Below are 26905 nucleotides of genomic sequence, written 5' to 3'. Positions count from 1 at the left end.
TTTACCGGGCGAACGCCGATTCTGTCGTGCGAGCTATTTTAGAGATGTTAATTTGACATTTAATGTCGTTTTGACAGTTGTATAATTTATTTTACAGCCGTGCCAAAAATATTATCCCTATTTTTCTTATAATAGTATTTTAGCGCTCAGATGTGCATTTATATTGGGGACACACAAATATGCATACATATGTACATACAGATTTACATGCTATGTACATATTGCATAATATAATAATGAGGTCTTCTTCTTCGAAGAAGTAATAATTTAGCGGCTGGCAAGAAGCCAGAGGTCGTATACGTTGGATGAAGGAGTAGAAGATGCATTCTCATTAGGGTTGTCAGATTTCATGCAAGTCAAACCGAGACACCCCCCAACCAAAAAAAATCAGATCTTTGACTTTTGTATAGATATATTTTCAATCGAAGTGATAATGTTTAGAATATGTATAATTGATTTTTTTTACCTTCTATTTTAAATAAAGATAGACTTCACTTCAGATTAGTGAAAAAATCTAATAAAATTTTTGGTGCTTTTTCTTCAGCTAAAAAAAAAGCTTTTAAAGCTTCAAATAGCTTTAGAGTGCGTTATATTACAGGTAATAGTGATAGCCACCTAGTTTTTGAATGTGAGGGTAGATTTTTATATTCAATATTAGCAAAATCACAGAAATCTTTTAGTCTTTCTGTTCTGACGGTGTCTATTCCGCGTCTGCGTGTGATGAATCATTGTGAGTGAGAAAATTATCGATTTAAGATAAATTGATAAACATTTTTTTGTCTCCCTTCTACACACAGTTCTCCAGAAAGTCTAAGACAGAGACAAATAGTTCATTGTTGAACATTGCTGCAGTATTTACCAGAGTGTGTGGTCCAAACATCGACTTTTTGTTTATAGTTCATGTTAATGCTGAGTTAAAAACTTCTGTAGGAATTTAAAAAGCAGTAAACCGAGACATTTGACCGTACCGAGAGGTGTGTTCGGGACACCGGGACACGAGACTTAAAACTGGTGACAATTCCGATGAATCGGGACGCCTGACAGCCCTAATTCTCACTCACTCACGATCGTGATAACTGAAACCGTCAAGTATGTTTGATTATATTGCGGTGGTGTTTGATTGTTTGAACTTTATTCCATTTCTATCATACTACATACATATGTGCATATGTGTACATTTTCAGCAAAGCGAACACTTTTCACATTTGAAATTGCATTTGACGTTGGGAAAAATTTTCCGCAAGCCTCCGAATGTGTGTGAAAGCAAAGGTTTTTTTTATTTATTTTTCAGCAGTTTAGTGCAGTTTCAGGTTTTTGTACGGGGCTTGGCTGGCTACGTAACGACTTCAAACGAGAGCTTTAATTAAAAGCTCGATGCGTCGCGCTACAAATAATCACGGAAGCTTTCTTCTTTCAAACATTCCTACTTTCTACGTACATATATATATTAATACATATGTACACATGTACTCTTCATCTTTGCACATACATACATAACATAAGTACTCGTCTTCAATTATGTAGGTACAAGTATTGTGTGTACGTAGGTAGGTACATAACATACATACATATATCTACTGTGTACGAATAACTTTGGCGAGCTCACAAATTCAATTTGCGAGATAGAATTCCATTTCGACAGAACAATTTCAATGTTCGCTGGCCATTATTTCGACGACAATTTTCAGCAATGTCGCCCTGATTGAAATCCATGCATTTTGAGAAAATCCGATTGCGGTCCACCGATCGTCATCTTGCCATCGCCCTGTCGAATCAAACACGAATAAAACAAACATTTATTTTATGTATAAAGATAATAATAAATTGAATTCGGAGTTGCGTCGCGTCGTCTCAAAACAATGTCGCTTAAACGAACGTCACCAAATCGAATTTCGGCGGACGCAATGAATCGAAAAATTGCTCGTATTGTGTTGCCCAAATTTTATCCTATTGTGTGTATTTTTCCGCATTAATTTCAAACTCTAGCAATCAATTAAATAAACCTTTGATTCCATTACAATGCCAAATCAAACGACGCCTTTTGATGTTATCCGCCGTGTGATTCGTACGTACCAAAAAAATTCTCACCTTTTTTCCCGCGTTCAATTCAAATCTTACATATAATGTGACAGATGCGTATTACATACATATGTACATATGAAGTTATGCAGAGATATGTACATATGTACATACATATGTACAGTTGTACTCTTGTTTGGAAGTTCGACAGTTTGATATGTTTGGCCTGTAGTTGTACGCGTTTGCTAATGTGTAAGTTGGTTTCGGAATTGAAAACCACAATAGTGCGAGAATTGTCTTGTGCGTTCACTTTGAAATAGAGTTCTACTCTTCTAGAAGAGTAAAGTGAAAATTAACCCGAACTTAACCCGAAAGTTTATCATGCATAGTTTTTGAACCCACAAATAGATACAACGACATCCTCATTATGTTTTGTAATACATACATATGTATGTATCTATACAGTATTTTCATCTCACTCAAACTATTCGGCAGAATGCTTTTCTTAATAATATATTTGAATTTTGAATGACTACATAATTAAGAGCGACTTGCCAATACCCAGTGGATGCAAATCTGAGACACGGTGTTTCTATTCATGTTTTCCAGAAAGGCATCATAGGAAATGTATGTAAGTTGACATTTTTTACAAGAGAAATGTTATAATAATAGAAGTGCCTTTACCAATGCTTTGCTTGTGTCAATAATACGCGGTATGTCTCCATAACTACACCACAACGCACGGAATATAATCAGGGTCACTACAGAAATTAAAGTTTTATTTTGATATAGGTTTATTTACAATTTGAGTATGTGTACATATGTTGGTGATTGTGTATCTGAGATAACGCTCGCCGTACTATAATAGTCGTTTCGATTCGACATATTTTCTATATGTATATAAATATAACTATTGGTATTATATATTGTTTATACATATATGCATAGGTAGGTAGGTAGTTTTTACCATTTTTTTTTCATATTAAACAATTAAATATAAATATTAAATGAAATATATTTTAAAGGTATTTGAAAAAATTCGACCGCGTGCGGATCGAGCACAGTACCGACCGACGACACATTTCTTTTTTTTTTTATTTATTTAATAACTTAATATGATATTTCTTATAACTTAATATTTTAATAACTTAATAAGGTACAACACTAGTTTCATATAAAACTAGTGGATTTACCCGGCTTCGCTCGGTATTTGTAATATAAACCGCTTAAACAATGCTCATCTAATAGTAAACAACGTCACGGATTCTACTACCCAAACCTTACATACAAAATATCTTTCGAAATTATATATTAGATATGTATGTATTTTACCACCTCCCCCCACTGGTTTGTCCATATTCATAAAAAAATAAAGGACATTTTTTTTTAAATAAAGAAATGCATCTTAATTCACGATACCACCTCCACATATTTTTGCTAGTGATATGTGAGAATTCTAATCTACATAAATGGCCAGCGAATTGCTCCGTTTGGTTGAAGTGAGAACAATAAACTATTTTTCTAAAACCACTGCGCACCACATTTTTTCTCTGATCTTGGAAAACCCTCTTCACGTCCACGCAACAATATTAGGAATTTTTGAAAATCTTTTTTTTTTTAATTAGCAACTAATTTTTGTTGCTATAAACTTAGGGTGCATCGCAGATGATTTTTTTTATGAAACATCTCCGACACAGTATTTCAAGGATAACTTATTCCAGGATCAAAAGTTTCCTCTTCACATATGCACATATGTTATGTACCTATATATGTATGTCTAATACATTTTTAAAATACCTTTATTGTTGAGTCGGTGACGTATATGTACATACATATGCATTATATCTGCTTAACTATGAGCGTTTTTCTTAATAAATAATGAGTATTGAAATTATGAAACAAAAATTTGTGTTGTAAATATGATATTATATTCCAAAAAACAGTTCAAATTTTATGATTCGGATTATCCTTGCCCTTCCTCCCTAGCAATAGCCCTGATAATCGAGAGTGTAGTGTATGTCGAGTAGGTGACGTATATGTATATGTACATAAATCACACAGTGTGTGTGTGTGTGTGTGTGTGTTAGCTTAAAAGACATACATATGAAAGAAAATGTACACATATAGAAAAACTCACCAGCTTTACAGGGATCCAAATCCAAATCGTTGGACGACTTGACATCGAATTGAATGCTTTGCAGCTCTTCGATTGTGAATCTCGTCGTCCTGGCGAACCGCCGCTGGTCTCCATGACGAGGGTTCGAAGGTGCGTGCGGGGTGTGGGTGTGGGTGTGGGTGTGGGTTAGTGGGGAGTCCCCACCAACAAGGGGGAGAGCACGAAATCCACACAGGACGAAAGCGCTGAAGAAGAAGACCACTCTCGAAGGCGCCATCGCCAGATTCTCGTTTCTGCGGATGCTTTGCTTTTTATTATCTTCGTGTTACATGTTAACCTCTGCGGACGTCGTTTCTGTTTCTGTAACAAAAAACACCACACTCTGAGATAATCGTTCCGTTTCGGGGTCACACATTAGGTCTCTTTATCTCTCTGTTTCTGTCTCGGCCCTGATACACACACACACACACACACACACACACACACACACACACACACACACTCGTACGTATGTTTTGAAAGTTATTCCAAAAATTATTCTAATTCTAATCTACAATTTATTTTGAATGTATAGCTGAAGCATATAGTACACATGTATGTATCTGTTTTGGAATGGTGCGATTTTAAACAGATTAGTTGGAGAGAGAGATGCACGTGCGCGGTTTCAACCGCAATTCGGTTAGAGAGCCGCACTTCGTGTTCGCGGTAATGTAATTGCACTCACTGCCTCACTACATATTATTATATTTACATATATACCTATGCACATACATATGTATATTATGTACTTATATCATAATATATATCAGCGGCTCCCAAGCTGTGGTACGCGAAAAAAAATCAGTAATGGCGGACATGCAAGAATGAATGATTTATAATCATAAATAGAAATGTGTTTTCTATCTAGTACATAATTTTGAGAGAATTCGTATGTAAGTAAATATTGTTGGTTGGAAAATGGTTGGGAACTTCGAAAAAAAGTCAAAATTTCTATGAAGACATGGGTACGGGGTCGCCGGGGGCGCCAGGGGAGCCGCCGTATTCTGGTATAATATATAATACATCTAATATAAAATTTCGAAAGAGACTTTGTAAGTTTGTAACTATGTATAGTTGGTTGGAAATCGAAAAAAGCCAGTTTCTATGACGATTCGATTGGTTGAATATTTTTTTTTTCAATTAAAATAAATTGAATAAAAAACAAATGAATATTTACTATTAGATTCGCCATGTTTAAGCTGTTTATATTACTAATAGTGAGTGAAGCCGGGTAAAACAACAAGAAATTAATAAACATCATCTTAATTAATCGTAATCGATGATTGAAAATCCGGCAATTGATACCGTTTCATAAAAGAGAAATACAGAAATATGTATGTAGATTAAATGCAGCTGCAGACTTGAGGGGATAATATCTCGCATCATTTGAACCAAATTTTAAAAAGGTTCCTCGAAACAAACACAAGAAGCTCATTAAATTTATTTTGTAAGGAGATTTACTTAAGAAAATAAAATATATTATATGTACTTTGTAATTTTGTGTTTTTGTTAAAACCATTTATCAATAATAGGAGTATGACGAAATAGTAGATAAATATATTAAACTTTGAGCATATTATAATTGTGACTCCGCAAATAACTTTTTTTCCACAAAATTTCTTAACAAAACACATCAAAATACATACAATACCATGCAAATACTATATAATTACACTTGCAATAACAAATGTCGTGAAATACAATGTATATTTTTATATGGTGGTATAATTTTAATTAAAAAAGGTTGGGAACCGCTGATCTATATAATATCGCTATTCTCTCTGTGTGTCTGTCTGTCGGTCTGCTGGTGACAGCTAAACCACTGCCAAAACGTATATACGAATACAATAACAAAAGAAAAAACTTCTATATATACCATTTGCTACCAATGTTTCCTCTTGGCAGAATTTACCGCCATCTATTGAAAATTTATTAATTTTTCCATTCGTGTTTTATATTTTTTATATGTAGGTAGTTTTTACCTTTTTTCATACTAAGCAATTAAATAAACAATTAAATATATTTAAAAGGTTTTTGAAAAAAATCGACTGCGTGCAGATTGAACCGACGCGTTTCTTTTAATTTAATTTTATTAAAAACATAATAACAATCGTTTCGATTTGACATACATACGTCACAGCTAAGCCACTGCCAAAACGTATACGAATATAATAACAAAATAAAAAAAAAACTTCTACATACATATGTATACTGTTTTTTACCAATGTAAACATATTTATAGACAAATAGAAGTCTTTGAACATTTACCGCCATCTATTGTAAATTTATTTAATTAATTAATTATTTTGTTTATCGGTGTTTTATATTGCTTATATGTATGTACATATATAGGTAGGTAGTTTTTACCATTTTTTCTCATATTAAACAATTAAATATATTTAAAAGGTATTTGATAAAAAATCGACCGCGTGCGGATCTCACACAGGAACGACACATGACTTTTATTTATTTTTATTTAATAACTTAACATGCCAACACCAATGCGATGATATTTCATCGGGTACAACACTAGTGATATATTTCATACAAACATAGGTACATATGTAACATTGTATGAATATTCAATTCGAATCATTCATATTTATCTGATGTAAATGTACTTAATACTAGATTGATAGGACAATAGTGTGTATAATATACATAGTATGTATATATGTACATCCATATGATACACATACAAACACAGAGATAATATAAAATGAGTGTGCCAAGCATGTGGCGCACATCCGAGAACGACATTTTAGTATTCGACATTACGAGTCTTCGAAAAGGGAATGCAATCTATTTCGGTTTTACATAGGATCTTTGTGGGGCCCTTTTCTCTTCACCAGCCAGACAAAAAATAATCAGCAAAAACATGTGGCGTCTAGACATACCCCGCTCATCACTTACATACATACATACAAACATATTACATACTCCTGATGATAATCATCATACTAACAACCGAAAGGGTTAATTGGAGACTTTGTTTCCCTCCGCCAGAAAGGTAAACATAACACATAACATGTATATAACATACATATCATATATATATAAAGACGGTAATCTGTGTGTGTGTGTGTGTGTGTGTGTGCCCTAACTCTCGCCTAACATAATGAATCAACCAGTATGGGGAACAAAATTTTTTTTTTTCATATTTTTCATTTTTTCAGTTTTTTCATTTTTTTCAGTTTTTCAGTTTTTTCATTTTTTTCACTTCGGGGGCGCTGGGGGCGAAGCCCCCGGGGTGCCGAAGGCATTGGGAGCGCTGGGGGCGAAGCCCCCGGGGTGCCGGAGGCATCGGGGGCGCTGGGGGCGAAGCCCCCGGGGTGCCGAAAGCATTGGGGGCGCTGGGGGCGCCGGAGGCGTCGGCGGCGCTGGGGCCGAAGGCCCCGGAGCGACAGAAGCGCCGGGGGCGAAGGCCCCGGGGTGCCGGAGGCGTCGGCGATGCACAAAATGTAATTCGTAATTCGTAATCACTTCGTAATTTGTCATTCGTAATTCGTGCATCAATTTCTTTCCGAAACCAGTCGATTCAATATTCCTGCATTCCTTTTCGAAACCACCCGTTGAAATCAACGGGTCCAACACTAGTGTTTGTATAAAGTACAAATCAAAACATAGCAACATTTCCGCGCCAAACGTTGAATAGGATGGCTTCTTAGACCTATTCATTTTATGACCTAAAAATTTAGGTCATTACTAGTCACCGGAGTCTGAGGGGGCCGTGTATTGTTCAAAGGTTGTAAATACATTGTTAAAGGTTTGCCGAACAATGGATAGCACTGTGACTATCCTACCTCTAGTCATTACTATGAAATTACAAATTATATCGTAAAAGTATTTCGAGCAATATTCCATCATGCATATTGCATGTACATACATACATATGTATGATATTACATATAATAATACTATGTATGTAGATTTAATTCAATATACGCCAAATTCTCATTCTCGATTTGAATTGAAAATATATACTCGAATGACTACTTTTATTATCCGAAAAAATTTAAATAATCTTATATATTAAAGCGGTCTCTGTGACGGGCCGGCATGTGAAATACCGGAAAACGCATGTATCCTGCTCGCGCAAATTAAGTGAGTATGTACCGTTTACCATGCACCCTTTTTTTTTGATCTTTCGACTTAAGATCTTTCGATTTTCGATCTTTGCCTTCCGATATTTGCGTATTCCGGCATTTCACATTCCGGCCCGTGAGGTAGACCCATCTTAAATACCTCGTGCATGAATCGACATCGATAAACTGTTGTGAAAAGATTGATAAACTACATACTACATACATCGATGCATCGTTGCACACCTTGCACAGTTGCAGTTGCATACTATTATTATTATTATTATTACTATTATTATATTGTATATGTATACACATCTACACTATGATAATATTGTATATGTAATAATAGATGGCATAATTACCGGTGGCATTGTTATGCATGTGTATTCAAACGTTTGTATGTATGTATGTATGTGTGTATGTGGTGGTGAATTATTTCAACGGTCCCCATTCATCAATAGACACAATTAATTCTGGCAAATATCAGGAGCCGAGGATACCTGATTATACTGATACTGACATACATATACATATGTATATTTAAATCAATATTGTCATTGAGCATCATCTTCGGTTTAAGATCGGCGAAGTTTCGCATTGAAACTAAACATTCGAGTTTGCCTGCCAACCTACATATACTGCTGATAAACCTCAACCACGTACATACATATGTGGGTATCTATTGTATGTATTATATTGTATGTAATACTTGCACCCCAATTATATCATGACTGTGTATATTTAATCGTATTAACCGAGATTTTATCTCTAATTCTCGCCAACTTCCACTCGAATTAATGAATGAATGAACGATTGTTAAGGACCACCCGGGTTAGTCTTATTCTCAGAATGAATTGTTTTCTTTCAGCAAACATAAATACATACATATATATATATATATATATATATATATATATATATATATATATATATATATATATATATATATATATATATATATATATATATATATATATATATCCTACATCTTATATGTATGTATATATACACCTCGAATACTAACCTTTCCAAGCTCCAAATAACACAAAAAAAAATCCCTAAAAATAATTTATAATACACCCATATATGTATACTAATTTAAAAAAAACTACACGCCATTAATAATATTACGTTAGTTCCAGACATTACTAACAAACTAACCAGTAGATTCAATGACAGAATCACTAATAACCATACTAATACACTTGTGAAGTGAGTCTTGGTGATTACAACAGAATGTAAAATGCTATACCCTTCAGGTATAACACACACATTATCTAAGCACAATCTGCTTTAGATCGTGTACTTTAGACAATCTTTAATTAATATTATGTATTATATGTATTATGAGCATTTATAAGAATTGTAAATACGTTTTTGAGCTCTTTTTCCTATTATGCTGTACATTAACATTAGCATAATATAATACTATGATTATTAACAAAATTAAATTAAAATTGTAATATAGAAAATGATCAGTAGATAAGTAGCTATTTAATCAAAAATATGTACATATGTATATACCCGATGCCCAATATGACCCAAACACACCACATTTTAATGTCCCCTTTATAATTCAAGATAAACAAAAACAGTCTTCACAGTGGAAGTCTCGACGATATTAAAAATATATTTTTTTATTTCGGTTAGCTATTTTTAATATAAATGGTGTATCGTGTGTGTTTATATTTAATTCAATTAAAAACTCTATTCTGAGAAGGGGTTTGCATGCGATTGGCAAACGGGTCCATAGAACAAAAAGCTTAAGAATTTCAATTTTAGATAGGTCGTCCGTCAGCAAAAAAAAAAAAATATTTCGAATAAATTTCGGACGTCGAAACTCGATCATCATTAAATAATGTTCAACGAGACGTTCTAGATTGTATGTAAAACCCTGTAGGTATGGATAAATTTAATATGTATGTATGTATGTAATATTGTGAAGGGATAGCGATGACAGCGAGTGCGCTCAATGAAATAAGGGCGAATCAATGGAACCGCTTAATTTCCCCAGGTGAGATTTCCGATCCCCGAATTTTTTGCGATTCGTCGACAGGGACGCACTTTTTCATCGTTAACAAATTTATGAATTTCGGATCAATGGCTCGTAAGCCAGTAGTAGTTCACAATTTTAAATTACGCTTAATTTTATTTCATTAAAAAAAATTCGCCCCCGCGATGAAACTCGATCCAGAGAACACGAACTCATCGATTTTCCGACAAATTATTTCTACATACTTTCAAACTTTCATAAAAATTAACTTAATTTCATAAAATTAAAAAACGTTCGAGTTAATTTGCGTTAAATGTTCACAATTTCAAAATTCCTCCATCTTTTCATTGAGCAGTACTCTTTTTGGACGTATCCATTTTTAGAGCAAACCATGTAATATTTCCTACTCGTACTCGATTATTAAAATTATTGGGTGTTGAATGCATTCAAATATTGACGATACTTTTCAATCAAATATATGAGACTGGTAAAATCCGTCAAGAATGGTTGCAGTCGACATTTATTCCCTTGCCAAAGAAAAATACGCCTACATCCTAATACGGATTCGGCATTACAAAAAGAAGAAGAAGACTCGTATTCGTTCTCAAAACAACTTTAATTAGTATTTTTTTAACGTCGTGAAATCTCTCAAGAAACTCGAGAAAGAAAAATCGTGAATGTAATTTCTTACAATATGCATAAGTATGTACTCATATCCACATAAATCTAATATATAATTTGGAAAGAGACTTTGTATATACATATGTCTGTATGTATGCATGTATGTATGTATGTATCCTTCGTTCGTAGAAATCCGTGATGTCATCGAACAAATAATTCGCTTTTTTCCCATTCAAAGTATTCGAAGTTCCCGGGGGCGTAGGCGCGGAGGGCGAAGCCCTAGCAGACGTCCGGGGGGGGTTTCTTGGGGGTGCAGACGTCGGGGGTGGAGCCCTAGGAGACACAGATGTCAGGGACGAAGCCCTAGGGCTCTGCCCCTTAGGCCGAGGGCGGAGCCCTAAGGGGCGCAGACGCCGAGGTCGGAGCTCTAGGGGGCGCAGACGCCGAGGGCGGAGCCCTAAGGAGCGCAGACGCCGGGGGTGTACATATAATTTTTTATAAGAGACTTACTATATGTTTGTTTGTTCGTGACAGTCAATTTAATAAAAAAAACAAATGAGTATTCAAATAAATTTATATAAAATAAAACTATTCAAATAAATTTAGTAAAATGTTTACTATTAGAGTAGTCATGAAAAGTTCGCGGAATGCTTTGGGAAGCTGTGTTCTCCTGGATGCTACTTCTCCACTTAATTGCAAAAGCATTTATGAGTTCATTTTTTATTTTTTTTTATTCTGTGAATGTGTGTGTGTGTGTGTGTGCGTTTGCTGTTTAGGTGTGTGTATATATTTGTTGTTTTTGTGTGTGTATGCGTCCTTATGCACGCATAAACATACATGCATGTATGTTTACTTGAGGTGTGCGTGCATTTGCACGGCACATTTCAGGTAATATTTCCTAACGCATGCGCGCTTTATGTGTTCATGCGTTGTTGTTTATTTTGTACTTGGTTATGTACAGTGTGATTTTTTTTGATAGAACAGTGATGTGCGGTTGTTCTTGTGCGATATTCATGAACAACCGTCTCGTTCTCCGACGAAAGGGTCTCTTAGACTGTATTCGTCAGGGGGGGGGGTCGTGGCATCATGTTGAGGGCTTTAAGGGTTAAGGGTCCTTGACCTTTAAAGCGGGCTTAGTATTAGATTAGTCATGTTTAAGCGGTTTATATTACAAATACCGAGCGAAGCCGGGTACAGCTAGTATATAATAATTACGATTTATTTGCCACAGCCTTGCCCAGCTGCACATTTTTCCACCCACCGAGTGAAGAATTACAAAAGTGAAGTTTACGAATTTGGTTAGAAGCGTTTCGCACAGTTATTCAGGATTTGAGTAATCGTTTCGCATCCATGAAAATCTACGACTGTGAATTATAATCGAATATTACATTTTTCACATTTCTTTTCTAACTAAATGTATTATATAATGTCTATTGTTTCATGTTTTATGTTTTTTTTTTGTACGTGCGTACGTATTATCGAAGGGCAAATAAATCTTAGACGTGAACAAAGATCTTAAACTTTTCAAATTATTTTTATGGCGGATTATTAATGGCGTCGCTTGTTGAAGAAACTCTTTGGATTTTTAACGAAAAATCTTTTCTCTCCGAATTTCCTCGCAACAACCACAGTTTCACACTAGATGGTGTTTTATATTATATCCATTCAATGAAACCAAGGCCGTTAACGGCTCAACAAAAAAAAAATGAAAATTTGGGGTAGGTAATATACACATATTATCATATTACCATACACCGGGGAGATTTACCAAATGCAACTATTTATTCCAAATCCAAAATTATACCACAAATTTTAACAAAAATTCAACGTTACCCAGACTTCATAAATTGGGAAACGACTTTAGCCAATTTGATCTATTTAATATTATAATAGTAAACAAAATTTAAGAAAATTGTTACATTATCATTTCTCTAATATTTACAAAGGCTAAAAGTATTTTATTTTATTGTTTTCATTTCATTTATTTATTCACTTCATTGTTTAAAACTCCTATTTTTCTATTCTTATATTAATGTTCTATTGTATTATGGTTTAATGGTCCTTGCAGCCGTATATGCATAAATAAATAAATAAATATTAATAATTGATGACTATAAATTTATATTCAGAGTAAGGGATTATTTTATTTATCATGCATACTCTGTAAGAAACTATGAATTATATGTACAATGTGCTTGTGACATACATATGTACATATATACATATGTACATATATACATACATACATACCTAGAATAAGTGCATAAATGTAAGTATTGAAGAGCGAAGGGATTTGACAATATTATTTAATTGGTTATATCCGGATTGATTTAACCGATACGGTTCATTTCGAGTTGAACTAATGATCTAAACTTCTCCTATCGTATAAGTACCTACTATGTACATATATGTAACTCGTATACGATTTTTTTCTATATTATGCGAATAGTTTTATAAGTAGTCACCGGAGCCTGTGGGGGCCGTGTATTGTTCAAAGGTTGTAAATGCATTGTTAAAGGTTTGCCGAACAATGGATAGCACTGTGACTATCCTGGTTACACGACAATTGGTGCAAGTCCAAAAGGTTCAACGACAAAATGTACCCGAAAATTAGTGCACTGACAAAATGTACCTGCGACAAAATGTTCACGCGACAAGATGTACCCGCGACAAAATGTTCACGCGACAAAATGTCGACGGAAATAATGTTCAAGCGACAAAATGTTCAAAAATCCTAAATTTTCCTATTTTAATGGAAAAAGTAACTTTTTATTGTATTATATGTTATATCACCAATTGTCGCGTCCCCGACTATCCTACCTCTATTTATAAGATGGGTGTAATATTTTTACATACATACATATATGTATGTATGTATGTATGTTCATATTATGTAACATCTAATATATAATTTCGAAAGAGACTTTGTAAGTATTGTTGGTTAGGAACTTCGAAAACAAGTCAAAATTTCCATGACAACATGGACACAGGGAGCCGTCGGATTATGGTATAATATATGTATAATACATCTAATATATAATTTCGAATGAGACTTTGTAAGTTTGAAACCATAGTTGGTTGGAAATCGAAAACAAGTCAGTTTCTATGACGATTCGATTGGTTGAATATTTTTTTTCGATTCAAATAAATTTAATAAAAAAACAAATGAATATTTACTATTGGATTCGCCATGTTTAAGCTGTTTATATTACAAACACTGAGCGAAGCCGGGTAAAACAACTAGTAGTATAATAATTATACCTACATACATATAATATGTTATATATACAATATCATACGCAATATTACATACATGTGTAATAAATATGTAGATAACAAGTGTAAGATAGATGGACGCTTCATTCGAGATAATCGATGTGTATGACAATGTCCCTGAACTGCGAATTAATCTAATTTGTGAACGTTTTGGCCGTAACTCACTTTTGAATCGTTAAATTCATTAATAGGTAAGTGTGTACCTACAATTAAGCTATTGTACAATTAAAGTGGCTGTAAGTATTACACATACATATACATACATATGTATGTACCTAACTATGAACATACATATGTACGTACGTATGTATGCATGTATATTCATATACGAGTATGTAGATAAAATATGTACATATGTACATAAGTAAAAGGATATAATTTTTGATTGAATGCATAGGTATGCTATTTGAGAGGGAGGGGAGTTCCATTGAGTGAGTGTCTTAAATACACAACAAGTGGGCAGGATATAAAACGGACGAATGATTTACAACAGTTAAGATGATTTTGTTTTGATATCTGATTCTCAATGTCTACAAATACATACATACATACCTACCTACCATTCCATACATTACAATGCTACATATATGTATGTATGTAATATATAGAGACACGTATTTTGCTATTAACGCTTAATTGATGGTAAAATTCTGAATACATGCTAATAGATGCTAAACTCGTAAAATATGTGAAAATATGCTAAAATAACAAACAAAAGTGAAATTTGCATAAAATTTCTAAAATTAATAGACAATTTAGAAGGGTCTTCCTATCCCTTAACCCATTTATTCATTGTGAAGAAATTGAGGGAATAAAACAGAGCTTGCAGTTTACCATAGACGGTATTTTTCCTGTCGAAACCAAGCAACTGCTTTTGTCTACTACTGAACTGAACAAAAGAAGACAGTTGGAGCTGTGTATCCAAAAGGCTGCTCAAAAAAGCTTCTTAAAACTAGACTCGCACTCAAGTCTAAATGAGACAAATCTATTCTTCCGAACATCGAGTAGACTATTCAATCCATCTGTTGCAGTTCAAAATCTAATATTAATGTTAAAGAAACAGTTTTGTTTTTTAGAAACCTGCCATTGTTTAATGTATTAACAGTTTAATGTATGCTTGTATTTATCCTTGCTTGACCGATCGATATCGGTAACGGTGTATCCCATATTTGAAGAAATGTAGGAGACCACCCACGGCGAGGAGCCATGCACGCGATGTGCCGTTCATCGCTGTATGTTTTCGCCCTGAACCAGCGTGAGATCTGGCAACACTGGAAGCGAGGCAGGCCGACATCCAAATGAATGAGTCTGAATGAGTCTGAACTCCGTAGAGTCGGTTGGTAGTCTGTAGCAATTTTTTTCATGAACCAGTTTTTTTTGGCACCACTAGTGGCAGTTCGGGCACAATGCGATGGAAGTTTTTGCAAAACTTTAACAGGCCTATGGAGAAGTGACTTGACAGTCAAGGTTTTCAGGTGGGTTAAGGCGTTCTCGGAAGGTCGAAACTCGATTGAAGATAAACCTCGCAGAATGAGCAAATAAATCCAAGTACAATAGCATGCTGATTTGCTTTTTTAATAGCCAGGGGTTCATCCATAAATTTTTGCCTAAAGGCCAAACTGTAAACCAACATTTTCATTCCCAAAAAAGGGTCATTCGTGTGAAACCGAACATTGAGAACATCTGGGTGCTGAAAAGCAAAAACATTCCCCTTATTCACTAAAACTTTGGTCCTTGTGATTTTTTTCTTCTCCCATGATTGAAATTTCACCGCAAAAATAACATTTTGGGACATAGGAGATCATTGAAGAAGCCGTAACCGACCAGCTGAAGCTGCTTCTCTAGGTTTGTACTTTAATATATATAATACATAGATAAGCCATTAAGAGCAATTTTGGTCGGAGATCTTGTCGCTACTTACTGAGGGGTGCGGGGGGTTTAACTAGCGGGGAAGTTGGGAATTTTATTTTATTGGACATTCCGCGTGACAGTAAACCAAACTAATAAAGCCATATTAAGAAAAAAATATTTAGCTATACACACTATATTAAACTACAAATGTATGTTACTACGTATAATAAAACCATCATTAACTATTACAATATTTAAACATTAGTAACTTCCACAAGCATGCATTTAATAACACCTGTGGCAGGAGTTCTCCTTACTTCTTAGAAGCTAACTAGCTACTGAGAGAAAGTGTGCATGCGCCATGTATTTTGCATGCGCCAGCACAGCATAAAGGACCGGCATAAAGCGTGAGGGCGTATCTATGTATTATACATCTATGACTTAAAGCGCTCTATTGAAGTGGCCTGATCTTTTCCATGTTTATTCGTTTTTGCGATAGCATTTGAAAACATATGACAAAATTTCAATTGTGACAAGAAAACTAGATCCGTAAAAGAAAAATATGAACTCGAACTAGAAATTAGGGAGTGAAGTCTGTGTTCAATGTTTACTTTTTTGAAACATTGACCAGTTCAATCTGACGACGCACTCTCTACCACAACCGCGACAAAAATTATTGAGTCATCGCAAGAGTTTGCTAAATCATCGCAAGAGTTTGCTTTAAAATTTGTTTACCGCAATGTAATTGAGTGATTAGCAAATAATGACAAAGTGGAATATCTACAGCAAATTTAATTGCTTCGACAGCACTTGTACTACAGTTTAAAAAGCTTTGTTTAACCCTTTCCGTTCGTATGTCGCCAAACTGATTTTGCGTTCCACTCCAAAACTTTAAACTCTATATACCATGTATTATGTTCGATTAATTATTTTTGCTAATTATTATACTGTGCATATTTACACAATATGCATACTATAATAAATATTTTTATAATTAGTTTATTTTCATTTTAAATTTTGACTATGAATCCTGAAAAACGCACGAAATTAATTACGAGCTGGGGCTACCCCTACACAAAAAAAAAATACGAGTGGAAAGGGTTAATATGAGATCTAATTAATACTATGTACATATGAAAAAAAATGTTAATTTTAAAATTAAATCTTCTCAATGATTAGAAATTATATACATACATATTTTATTTCTCGACGTATGTTTTATGTTTCTCTACATATTTTTACCAATTTTAGCATCAATGACTGTCTTTTTATTACGTTTTTTTGTTATCTAAAATTAACATTTTTTTTAATTCTTAAGTTTCATCTAGACTCTTTCTTATTTTGAAACCAAAAGGAGCTAGACAATAACAAATTGTTTAATTTTTACTGTTTTTTTTATATTTTGTGATGATATGGTAGCACTAACGGAAACATGGTTGACTTCATCATTCTTTGATGCTGAAATTTTTGATTCTTCCTGGAGGCTGCATCGTCGCGATAGAGTAGATCGACGTGGTGGTGGTGTATTATTTGCTTGTCGTGATTGGTTTCGGTCAGTCCGGATGACAAATTTTGAAACTCTATCTGGTGAGGACTTATGGAATTCATAACTTGAAAATCATAATCGAGAAAGAATATTACGAAATACAAAAACCTTGTAAACATTCAAGACGATAAACGATATATAATAATAATAATTATTATTTTTAGTTGTTTGTGTATATATATGTTTTGTTTTTGTTATGTCTAATTTATTATTTTGTTTCTTGTCTTTTCTGTTATATTTTTGACCATTGTGGCGCATTAGGAATTCCTGTAATGCTACAACGGTCCAAACTTTAAATAAATAAATAAATAAAAAAAAAAAAAAAAAAAAAAAGACTGTTATTAATGTTAGTTAAAATAAAATTATATAATTTATTAGTGAAGTTAAAATATATATGAGAGATAATGAGAGTCTATAATACAAATTTTATACGATATAGTGTGAAAAATATAAAGTTATAGGCGTTTAAACAATTACAATCTGATAAAACGAGTAGGTGGCGGAAAGTCAAACATATAAGGCTACTCGCTAACAAATGTCAACGTCTTAAAAATTTTTGCATCCTTACATGTCTTTATTACGATTATTTTTCACCATCAAACTGTCAGAAGCGATTTAAATTCTATCGGTGACCAAACCGAGCAAAATGGCAAAGTTTCAAACCAATCGGAAGAATGTAGGAATTTTGACTGAATCATTCGCGAAGTGAAACATTCATATATAAAAGCCTCGTAATGAAATGTGTTTTTCTATATAATTTATGTGCACGTATGATTATACATATATACATACATATGTAATGTATGTATTATTCTATATTCTTGTCTATGTATACATATATTATCTGGTGTCATTTTGGTAGCATCTGAAGACACTGTGATATGTTTTTATTAAAATAAAATAAAATACCTGGATCATTACCTGGAAAATTAGTCGTTATGTTCCATTCTACATATACATACATATGAATGTAAATTGATTCCACATATTTTCTTTTTTAGACCAGTGTGCAACGTCGACATAATACTTTTGTCAAATCCCATTAATCGAGATTGAAATGTACTTTTATTTGTTTTTGAAATTGACAATACAATATAATATGTATCTACTATATTAAACTTGGTGACTTTTATTTTTATTTCAATTTGGTAGATGTCATCTATGGAGATGAGAGACATTCTACTGAATTGTAAAATAAAACCATATCTACATAGTTGTGGAGCTCAAATATTTCAAAATGTCCATTTTAAGAAAACCACACTCTTTCTGAAATTACGTAACACAACAAGTAAGTATTGATATACTGAATTAAAACTAATCAAAACCGAGCTAACTAATCAAAACTAGTTAGAGACAGCTACATACATACATACATATACGTAGATATTTTCCATTTAGTAGACAGAGATGCCTTGCGGATATAATATTTATACGTACATAAATATGTATATATTATTATGATTGAATAAAGCCACCATTACAGGAATTGAGATGTAATAATAAAAAAAATGGGTCGAGTTCGATTCAGCCGGGATAACCGTGACAGCCAAGACGAGCATCTCGTACCGTCACATCAACAAAGTCCTTGCGATTTCATTTAAAAAAAATGATAAATACTCGTTCGACGAGAATGTATGTATGTATGTATGTACCTTCATACATATTTAATAAAAAATGAAAAACAAGAGAGAGAGAGAGAGAGAGAGAGAGAGTGGGGTAAATAAATGTGTTTAGATGTTGTTTAACAAGTATTTGTCAAACAATTGGGGGATAGATATATTGGTCAGGGCCAGGTGACAATCGCCACCTTGCCATCTCTCATTAAATGTCACGCTCCTCGTTATACACCCTATCTATGCATGTATATGTATTTGATGTACATCTAAGTACATATACGTATGTATAATACGTACATACGTGTGTACATATAATATTGTATTAAGGGATTGTTGGAGCACCCGTCAAATCGAGGGCTTCTCTCCGCTCCTACATTCTATTCCACAATCACAATACAATTTGTATTAGGCACATATGTATGTATGTACATACATACATACATGTGTATAATATTCGTAGTGTGTATACATACATATATATATATATATATATATATATATATATATATATATATATATATATATATATATATATATATATATATATATATATATATATATATATATATATATATATATATAAATATGTATAACGCAGAATAGTTGTAGACATGAATTTTAATGAAATAAAGTAAAAAGGTTGAGAGTCAGTTTTGTGTGGGAATTGGAGAGCACTTTTCTTCGCGAAATCCGGTTTATGGGGCCTATTACTGAAATCACAGCGACAAAAAACCCGTTATGCTTTTCAATTCGCGCTCTACTATAAAAAGTCTTTATGTCACTATTGCATTGTCATGCCTTTCAAAAGGGCCGTTCACTCTTTAACCCCCTCAAAACCTTCACAGGGTTCAAATTTAAGCTTCATTTTAAGGTTATTAACAACACTTTCACTACTGAAACACTTTCATTCAGTTTTTAAAAACGTTTTCATTTTTGTTATTCATACACACATACATATGTATGTATATGTATAATATTTACCTGGGAATAAGGGCCTCAAGTTAGTCAATAATTCGCTCGGTATTTATAATATAAACCGCTTAAACATAACTAATCTAATACATAGTAAACATTTTATTAAATTTATTTCAAAAGTTTTATTTTATATAAATTTATTTGAATACTCGTTTGTTTTTACTTTATCTATGTACGTAGTAACAATAGATGAAGTTTTGTGATCATGCGAAAATTCGAACTCGAGATTTTGACTGATTCGAACTCAGAATCGATCACTGATCACGTTTTCATGATCTAGAAAAAATGTGTGTGTGTGTGTGTGTGTGTGTGTCTGTGTGTGTGTCTGTGTGGGTGTGTATTTTGGGGATATTTTTAACACCGTTAGTCCTATCGAACTGAAACTTAGTATCGGTTACTGAAATTCTTATCGACACGACGTAAATTTTTTTCAAATTTTTAAGTTGACCGGAAATGGTACCTCGCCTTATAGGTGTCCTCTTTTTTTAAGTTTTTGAATTCAATTATCTCCCAAACCACTAACTGAATCGGACTGAATTTTTTTTAAATATGATACAAATAATAGTTTTTATAACTTCATATTTTTTAAATATTTCTATCTGAACCGGAAGTAGTACTTTTACTCTAGAGAATCGAAGTTTTTTATGTTTTTTTCAGAAACCTTTTGGTTTATTGAACTGAAATTTCATATCTAGAAGTTTAAGTTTAATACCAAGTTAATTATAAAATTTAGTTAGCATCCGTCAACCGGAAGTAGCAGTTTACTCTTGTTCGATTTTTCTTCCACTATTTTTTTCGACCCCTTAAACATGTGTGTTCGTCACAAAAAAATTCAAGTATAATTCTTGTTGTAATTTGATGAAAATGAAAAAAAATTATTAAATTTTATAAACCGGAAGTGGGATTTTTTTCACTTAGAAAGGTTGAAAATGTTGTGCCCACTACTCTGTCCACACCCCTGAACGTATTAAGCTGAAAATTTATATTTCTATCCTTTATGTACTAACTTAGAGCTGGTAGGGTTTTGGTCAGAATTCGTAAACCGGAAGTAGTATTTTTTTTAAAAACAATATTTCATTATTTTTTCATTATTTTATTTTGACCTTTTAAATTGTTTTAAGCTTCTTGATATTTAATGTGTATAATAAAAATAGTGATTTAAGTAAAAATAAAAAAAAAATTACTTAATTTAATGAACCGGAAGTGGGATTTTTTTCCTCGTAGAAAGGTCAAAAATGTTGTGCCCACTACTCTGTCCGCACCCCTGATCGTATTAAGCTGAAAATTTATATTTCTATCCTTTATGTACTAACTTAGAGCTGGTAGGGTTTTGGTCAGAATTCGTAAACCGGAAGTAGTATTTTTTTTAAAAACAATATTTCATTATTTTTTCATTATTTTATTTTGACCTTTTAAATTGTTTTAAGCTTCTTGATATTTAATGTGTATAATAAAAATAGTGATTTTAAGTAAAAATAAAAAAAAAATTACTTTATTTAATGAACCAGAAGTGGGATTTTTTTCCTCGTAGAAAGGTCAAAAATGTTGTGCCCACTACTCTGTCCGCACCCCTGAACGTATTAAGCTGAAAATTTATATTTCTATCCTTTATGTACTAACTTAGAGCTGGTAGGGTTTTGGTCAGAATTCGTAAACCGGAAGTAGTATTTTTTTTAAAAACAATATTTCATTATTTTTTCATTATTTTATTTTGACCTTTTAAATTGTTTTAAGCTTCTTGATATTTAATGTGTATAATAAAAATAGTGATTTTAAGTAAAAATAAAAAAAAAATTACTTTATTTAATGAACCAGAAGTGGGATTTTTTTCCTCGTAGAAAGGTCAAAAATGTTGTGCCCACTACTCTGTCCGCACCCCTGAACGTATTAAGCTGAAAATTTATATTTCTATCCTTTATGTACTAACTTAGAGCTGGTAGGGTTTTGGTCAGAATTCGTAAACCGGAAGTAGTATTTTTTTTAAAAACAATATTTCATTATTTTTTCATTATTTTATTTTGACCTTTTAAATTGTTTTAAGCTTCTTGATATTTAATGTGTATAATAAAAATAGTGATTTTAAGTAAAAATAAAAAAAAAATTACTTTATTTAATGAACCAGAAGTGGGATTTTTTTCCTCGTAGAAAGGTCAAAAATGTTGTGCCCACTACTCTGTCCGCACCCCTGAACGTATTAAGCTGAAAATTTATATTTCTATCCTTTATGTACTAACTTAGAGCTGAAAGGGTTTTGGTCAGAATTTGTAAACCGGAAGTAGTATTTTTTTTTAAAACAATATTTCATTATTTTATTTTGACCTTTAAAATTATTTTTATTTTCTTGATATTTAATGAGTATAATACTGATAGTGATTTTTAGTAATAAAAAAAATTTGAACAAAATCTGACAACCGGAAGTAGATCTTTTGTTTTGTGCAAGTTTCCATACATTTGCGCTCAATTTGTATCGCTATCATAGTCATCAGTTCAATATCGAATTTTGTTTTGTAACCTTCTTATATTCATCAAATACATAGATAAAGTCATGGGTTGGTCACATCCGAATTTTTTTTATTAAATTGACTGTCACGAACAAACAAACATATATAGTAAGTCTCTAATAAAAAAATATATGTACACCTCCGGCGTCTGCACCCCCTAGGGAGCGGAGCCCTAGGGCTTTGCCCTCGGCGCCTACGCCCCCGGTAACTTTGAATCGGAAAAAAGTGAATTATTTGTTCGATAACGTCACGGATTTCTACGAACGAAGGATACATATGTACATACATACATACATATATACAAAGTCTCTTTCCAAATTATATATTAGATTAAAGTAAGCATCTCATTAGATGAAAAACCAGTAGAAGTAGTAAAAAAATATTTATATTCAGGTCAAATAATTAACATGTCCGTTAGTAAAGATGAAGAGATAATGAGACGTATGAAATTAGGATGGAGTGCATTTGGACGAATGAATTTTTTTTTAAATCAAAAATGCCCCTCTCTAAAGAAAAAGGTTTTCGATCAATGCGTTTTGCCAGTGATGACTAGAGGTCGGAATCTGAAGGGGCCGGAAACAATGCATTTACAATCTTTGAACAATAAACAGCCCCTTCAGATTCCGACCTCTAGTGATGACTGTAGTGAGCGGACCCAAAGCGTGCCGTTCATTGTTTAATTGTTGTAAATGCTTAGTTAAAGCTTCGCCGAACCTTTTTTTGCACTCTAGCTTTGTAAATAGAGCCAAACCACCCCGATTTCTGGAAAAAGCACGCTCCCTATCCTACCTCTAGTGATGACTAAAGAGTGGACCAACTTTATGCCGTTTATTGATCATTTTTTGCACTCTAGCTTTGTAGTTTGCTCTGTTTCCTGGAAAAAGCACGCTTCCGGTCCTACCTCTAATGATGACACTTGGACACTGAACGCCAAAATGCTACACAAAGTTCAATGCACTTAAAGTAGTATGAAACGCTGTATGCTCGGCATACTGAGGAAAGACGGGAAGCGAAACACGTGGGTGAGAAGTATGACAAGGGTAGTGGATATAGTAGATAGAGTAAAGAGATTGAAATGGCAATGGGTGGGCCACATGGCTAGAAGAATGGACAAAAGAAGTGTTTGAATGGTACCAGAGAAAATGCAAAAGGATAAAAGGAAGACCGCAGGGAAGATGGGTAGACGAAATTAGGAAACTGTATGGGGTGAGATGGATGAGAGTGGCGCAAAACAGAGATAAGTGGAAGCGTGTTGGAAAGGCCTTCATACAGCAGTGGATGGTGAATGGCTGTAGATGATGATGAAAGTAAAATCAATTTTCGTTTTGCATGAAATTTTATAAATTAAATTTGTCCTCGCTATTTTTGTCATGATAATAAATAATGATTGAATAGGATCGGATACAATCATTTTTACGAACATTTATCATTTTGATGTAAGTACTATATAGGCACATGGATCAAGTGTTTGCAACTCAACCATACGTATGTATGTATATATGTATAATAATACTGTGTTGTTTGTTTGGTCTTTTGTGCGAGTTTTCCTTTGACTCGACGCAATTATTCCGTGTGTGTTGATTGGTGAATGTGGAAAATTCGTCGGTTCGAATTCGTTTTTGTTTGCAGTCGAGAAAAGGGAAAAACCGTCGTTTTATTGCAGATGTTTACATATGTATGTATGTATGTAGTTTCGGTAACAAATTGCGAGCTTTTTACACGCGTGAAAATTTCGGCTGATGTTGCAGACACCGCATTCTACATACATATGTACATACATGCAACGATAGTATACACATCCTATGTACATACATATGTAGTCACAAATATACATAATATACTAGCTAAACTCGGCACGCGTTGCAATGCCACAATAACGCGTGCAATTCCCGTTGTTCCCGTTGCAGAGTTAATGTAGTCGTGGTAATATGACTTATCCCCAGCGTTTTAGCTTGTGCTTCTCGATAAGTAAATGTTTAAAAGTAAATTACAGTAATGATAATTTGTCGGAAAAATGCAGGCGGCGAAAATATTTGAAATTATTTAATTGTTTGTTTATTTTACCCTAACAACGCATTTGAAATTATTGCGTTGCAATACCACTCATTTCTGTTTTCAAGTTGCCATTCCCTTTTTTGGGGGATTTTTTTTACAGAAAACATCGCGGACATGCACACAATAGCTCATGTAAGTTTCATCGCAATCGGTTGAATGGTATAGGAACGCATACGTGACAGACAAACATTGTTTTTTATATACATAACATACATAAACTAGTGGTTTTACCCGGTTTACTAGTGGTTTATTTTTTATTTATTTAATAACTTAATTTGCCAACACCCATGCGATGATATTTCATAAGGTACAACAATCGTTTCATATAAAACTAGTGGATTTACCCGGCTTCGCTCGGTATTTGCAATATAAACCGATTAAACATGGCTAATCTAGTAGTAAATATTTTATTAAATTTATTTGTAGATTCAAAACTTACATACATACATACAAAGCCTCTTTCGAAATTATATATTAGATATTCACATGTATATCTATGGAAAAGTAATACATATGTACCTACATAAGTGTAGGTAGTTGACGTTGTAATCTTCTGTCGATATCATATACGTATGTATTATATTATATATGTATGTATGTATGTATGTACGTAAAGACATTAAGATTCCTCGGAACAAAGCAAATTTCACAACAAATAGTAAAGTCTCATCTATGAAATTATTTACACGGTCGTTAACATAGCAAAGAGATATGTGCATAGGTATGTACATATATTATGTACTTGTATATTATACTAATATATGTATGTATGTGTGTAGTCGTATATACATAATATTTAGTAGACGTAGAATATAATAGAATAGAGAGTATAATAGTTTTAGTATCGACAAACGGATGATTAACGATGTAATGAAACGCGTTCGTTTCAGTCGGCATGACGCGTCTGAAAAAGCTTCCGAGCGCCAAACCACAATCCATCCACTCTACAAACTTTCACACCTCACATTTCACATTTCACACCCGGAACAACCTTATTGTTGTTTGCATTATTCACACACACACACACACACTATATTATTATATAATATATATATATACACATGTATGTACGTATATCTACAAGTGTTCCAATATTCTGTTCCACACTTATTCACTTTTCAATATGTGTGTACCCTCGTCAGCGTCACACACTCACTGCTGCCACACGTCTAATATTTTCATCAAAATCTTAAACTTATAAAACTTCACATAAATATTATTATACATATGTACATACATATTACACGACCATTTCCACTTGAACATACGCTATTTTCAAACGTCAATGCTGTCACATGATTTCAAGTTAAACGACACTATAATGTACATACATATATTTCAATTTATCTTTCGAGCAATTTCAAATTTGTACACACTTATGCACATACGTATGATATTTACCGTGCTTATCAAATTATACTTTGTATGTTGCACTTTTTGGGAAATTGTCACTAAAGCAACATACATACATACATACATGTGTACCTATTATAAATGGGAAAATTGAAATTTTACTTACCGACAATGTGGAAAATTCCGCTGTGCGAAGTAAGCGATAAGAAATAAAAATTTAAAAAATAATAATAAGAAAAAGTAGTATCAGAAGATACGAAGTACCGAACGTGCCATTAAAAAAGTTTGGTCAGAAAAAAGTCGAACAAAACATGTTGTTTTGGTGAAATAAGATAAATATAAGTGAGATATATAAAGTGATGAAAAAAAAAAAAAAAAGTAAAAAGGATTTCGTCTGTGACGAAAAGGAGAAACGCGACCGCACCGCACAGAGTCCTACTGGCGAGTGACGCTCACTCCACTCCACTCTCTCGCTCTTCCCTTTGCGTCTCACTCTACTCTACTCTACTCTACTCCACTCCACTCTACTCTACTCTACTCTGCTTCATTCTACTCGTGTGCCCATGTAGGTATGCATACTCTACTCCACTCTTACATCAAATGCACACATGTCAACAAATCGCCATGTGCCGCCACTGCATTTCCCAATTGCATACTGTCAACAACACACCGCCAATTCATTTACGCCAATTCAATACATATCTACACACACACACACACACACACACGCGTATACTATGGTGAGTCAATTATAATTAATTACAAGCTCGTGAATCTGTATATGTACGTAATTCGGAAGATCGTGCATCGCTCGGAGTGCGTTCGATGGTACACATTTGCATTCAACATATTTCCACCA

At 33.4% G+C, this 26905-nt stretch overlaps 1 protein-coding gene across 2 annotated transcripts in view; it reads right to left on the bottom strand.

Moving 5' to 3' along the window:
* Positions 1–26496, bottom strand: part of tok (tolloid-like protein 1 tolkin) — a 75134-nt gene extending 48638 nt beyond the window's left edge. Inside the window, exons 1-2 of one of the 2 annotated variants that reach the window (XM_077432152.1) lie at positions 26213–26496; positions 4157–4495 (exon numbers count right to left, since the gene is read on the bottom strand). In XM_077432152.1, the coding sequence (XP_077288278.1) occupies positions 4157–4412 (256 nt within the window). In that variant the 5' untranslated portion in view covers positions 4413–4495; positions 26213–26496. Of the gene's footprint in view, positions 1–4156; positions 4496–4725; positions 4866–26212 lie in introns of those variants that run through there. The other variant, XM_077432153.1, reaches the window with a different exon arrangement.
* Positions 26497–26905: the final 409 nt, after the last annotated feature.

The sequence above is a fragment of the Arctopsyche grandis genome, chromosome 6 (genome assembly GCF_051622035.1).
Source record: "Arctopsyche grandis isolate Sample6627 chromosome 6, ASM5162203v2, whole genome shotgun sequence".
NCBI lineage: Eukaryota > Metazoa > Arthropoda > Insecta > Trichoptera > Hydropsychidae > Arctopsyche > Arctopsyche grandis.
Note: the sequence above shows the minus strand (reverse complement) of the source record. Positions and strands in the feature narration are given on the sequence as shown.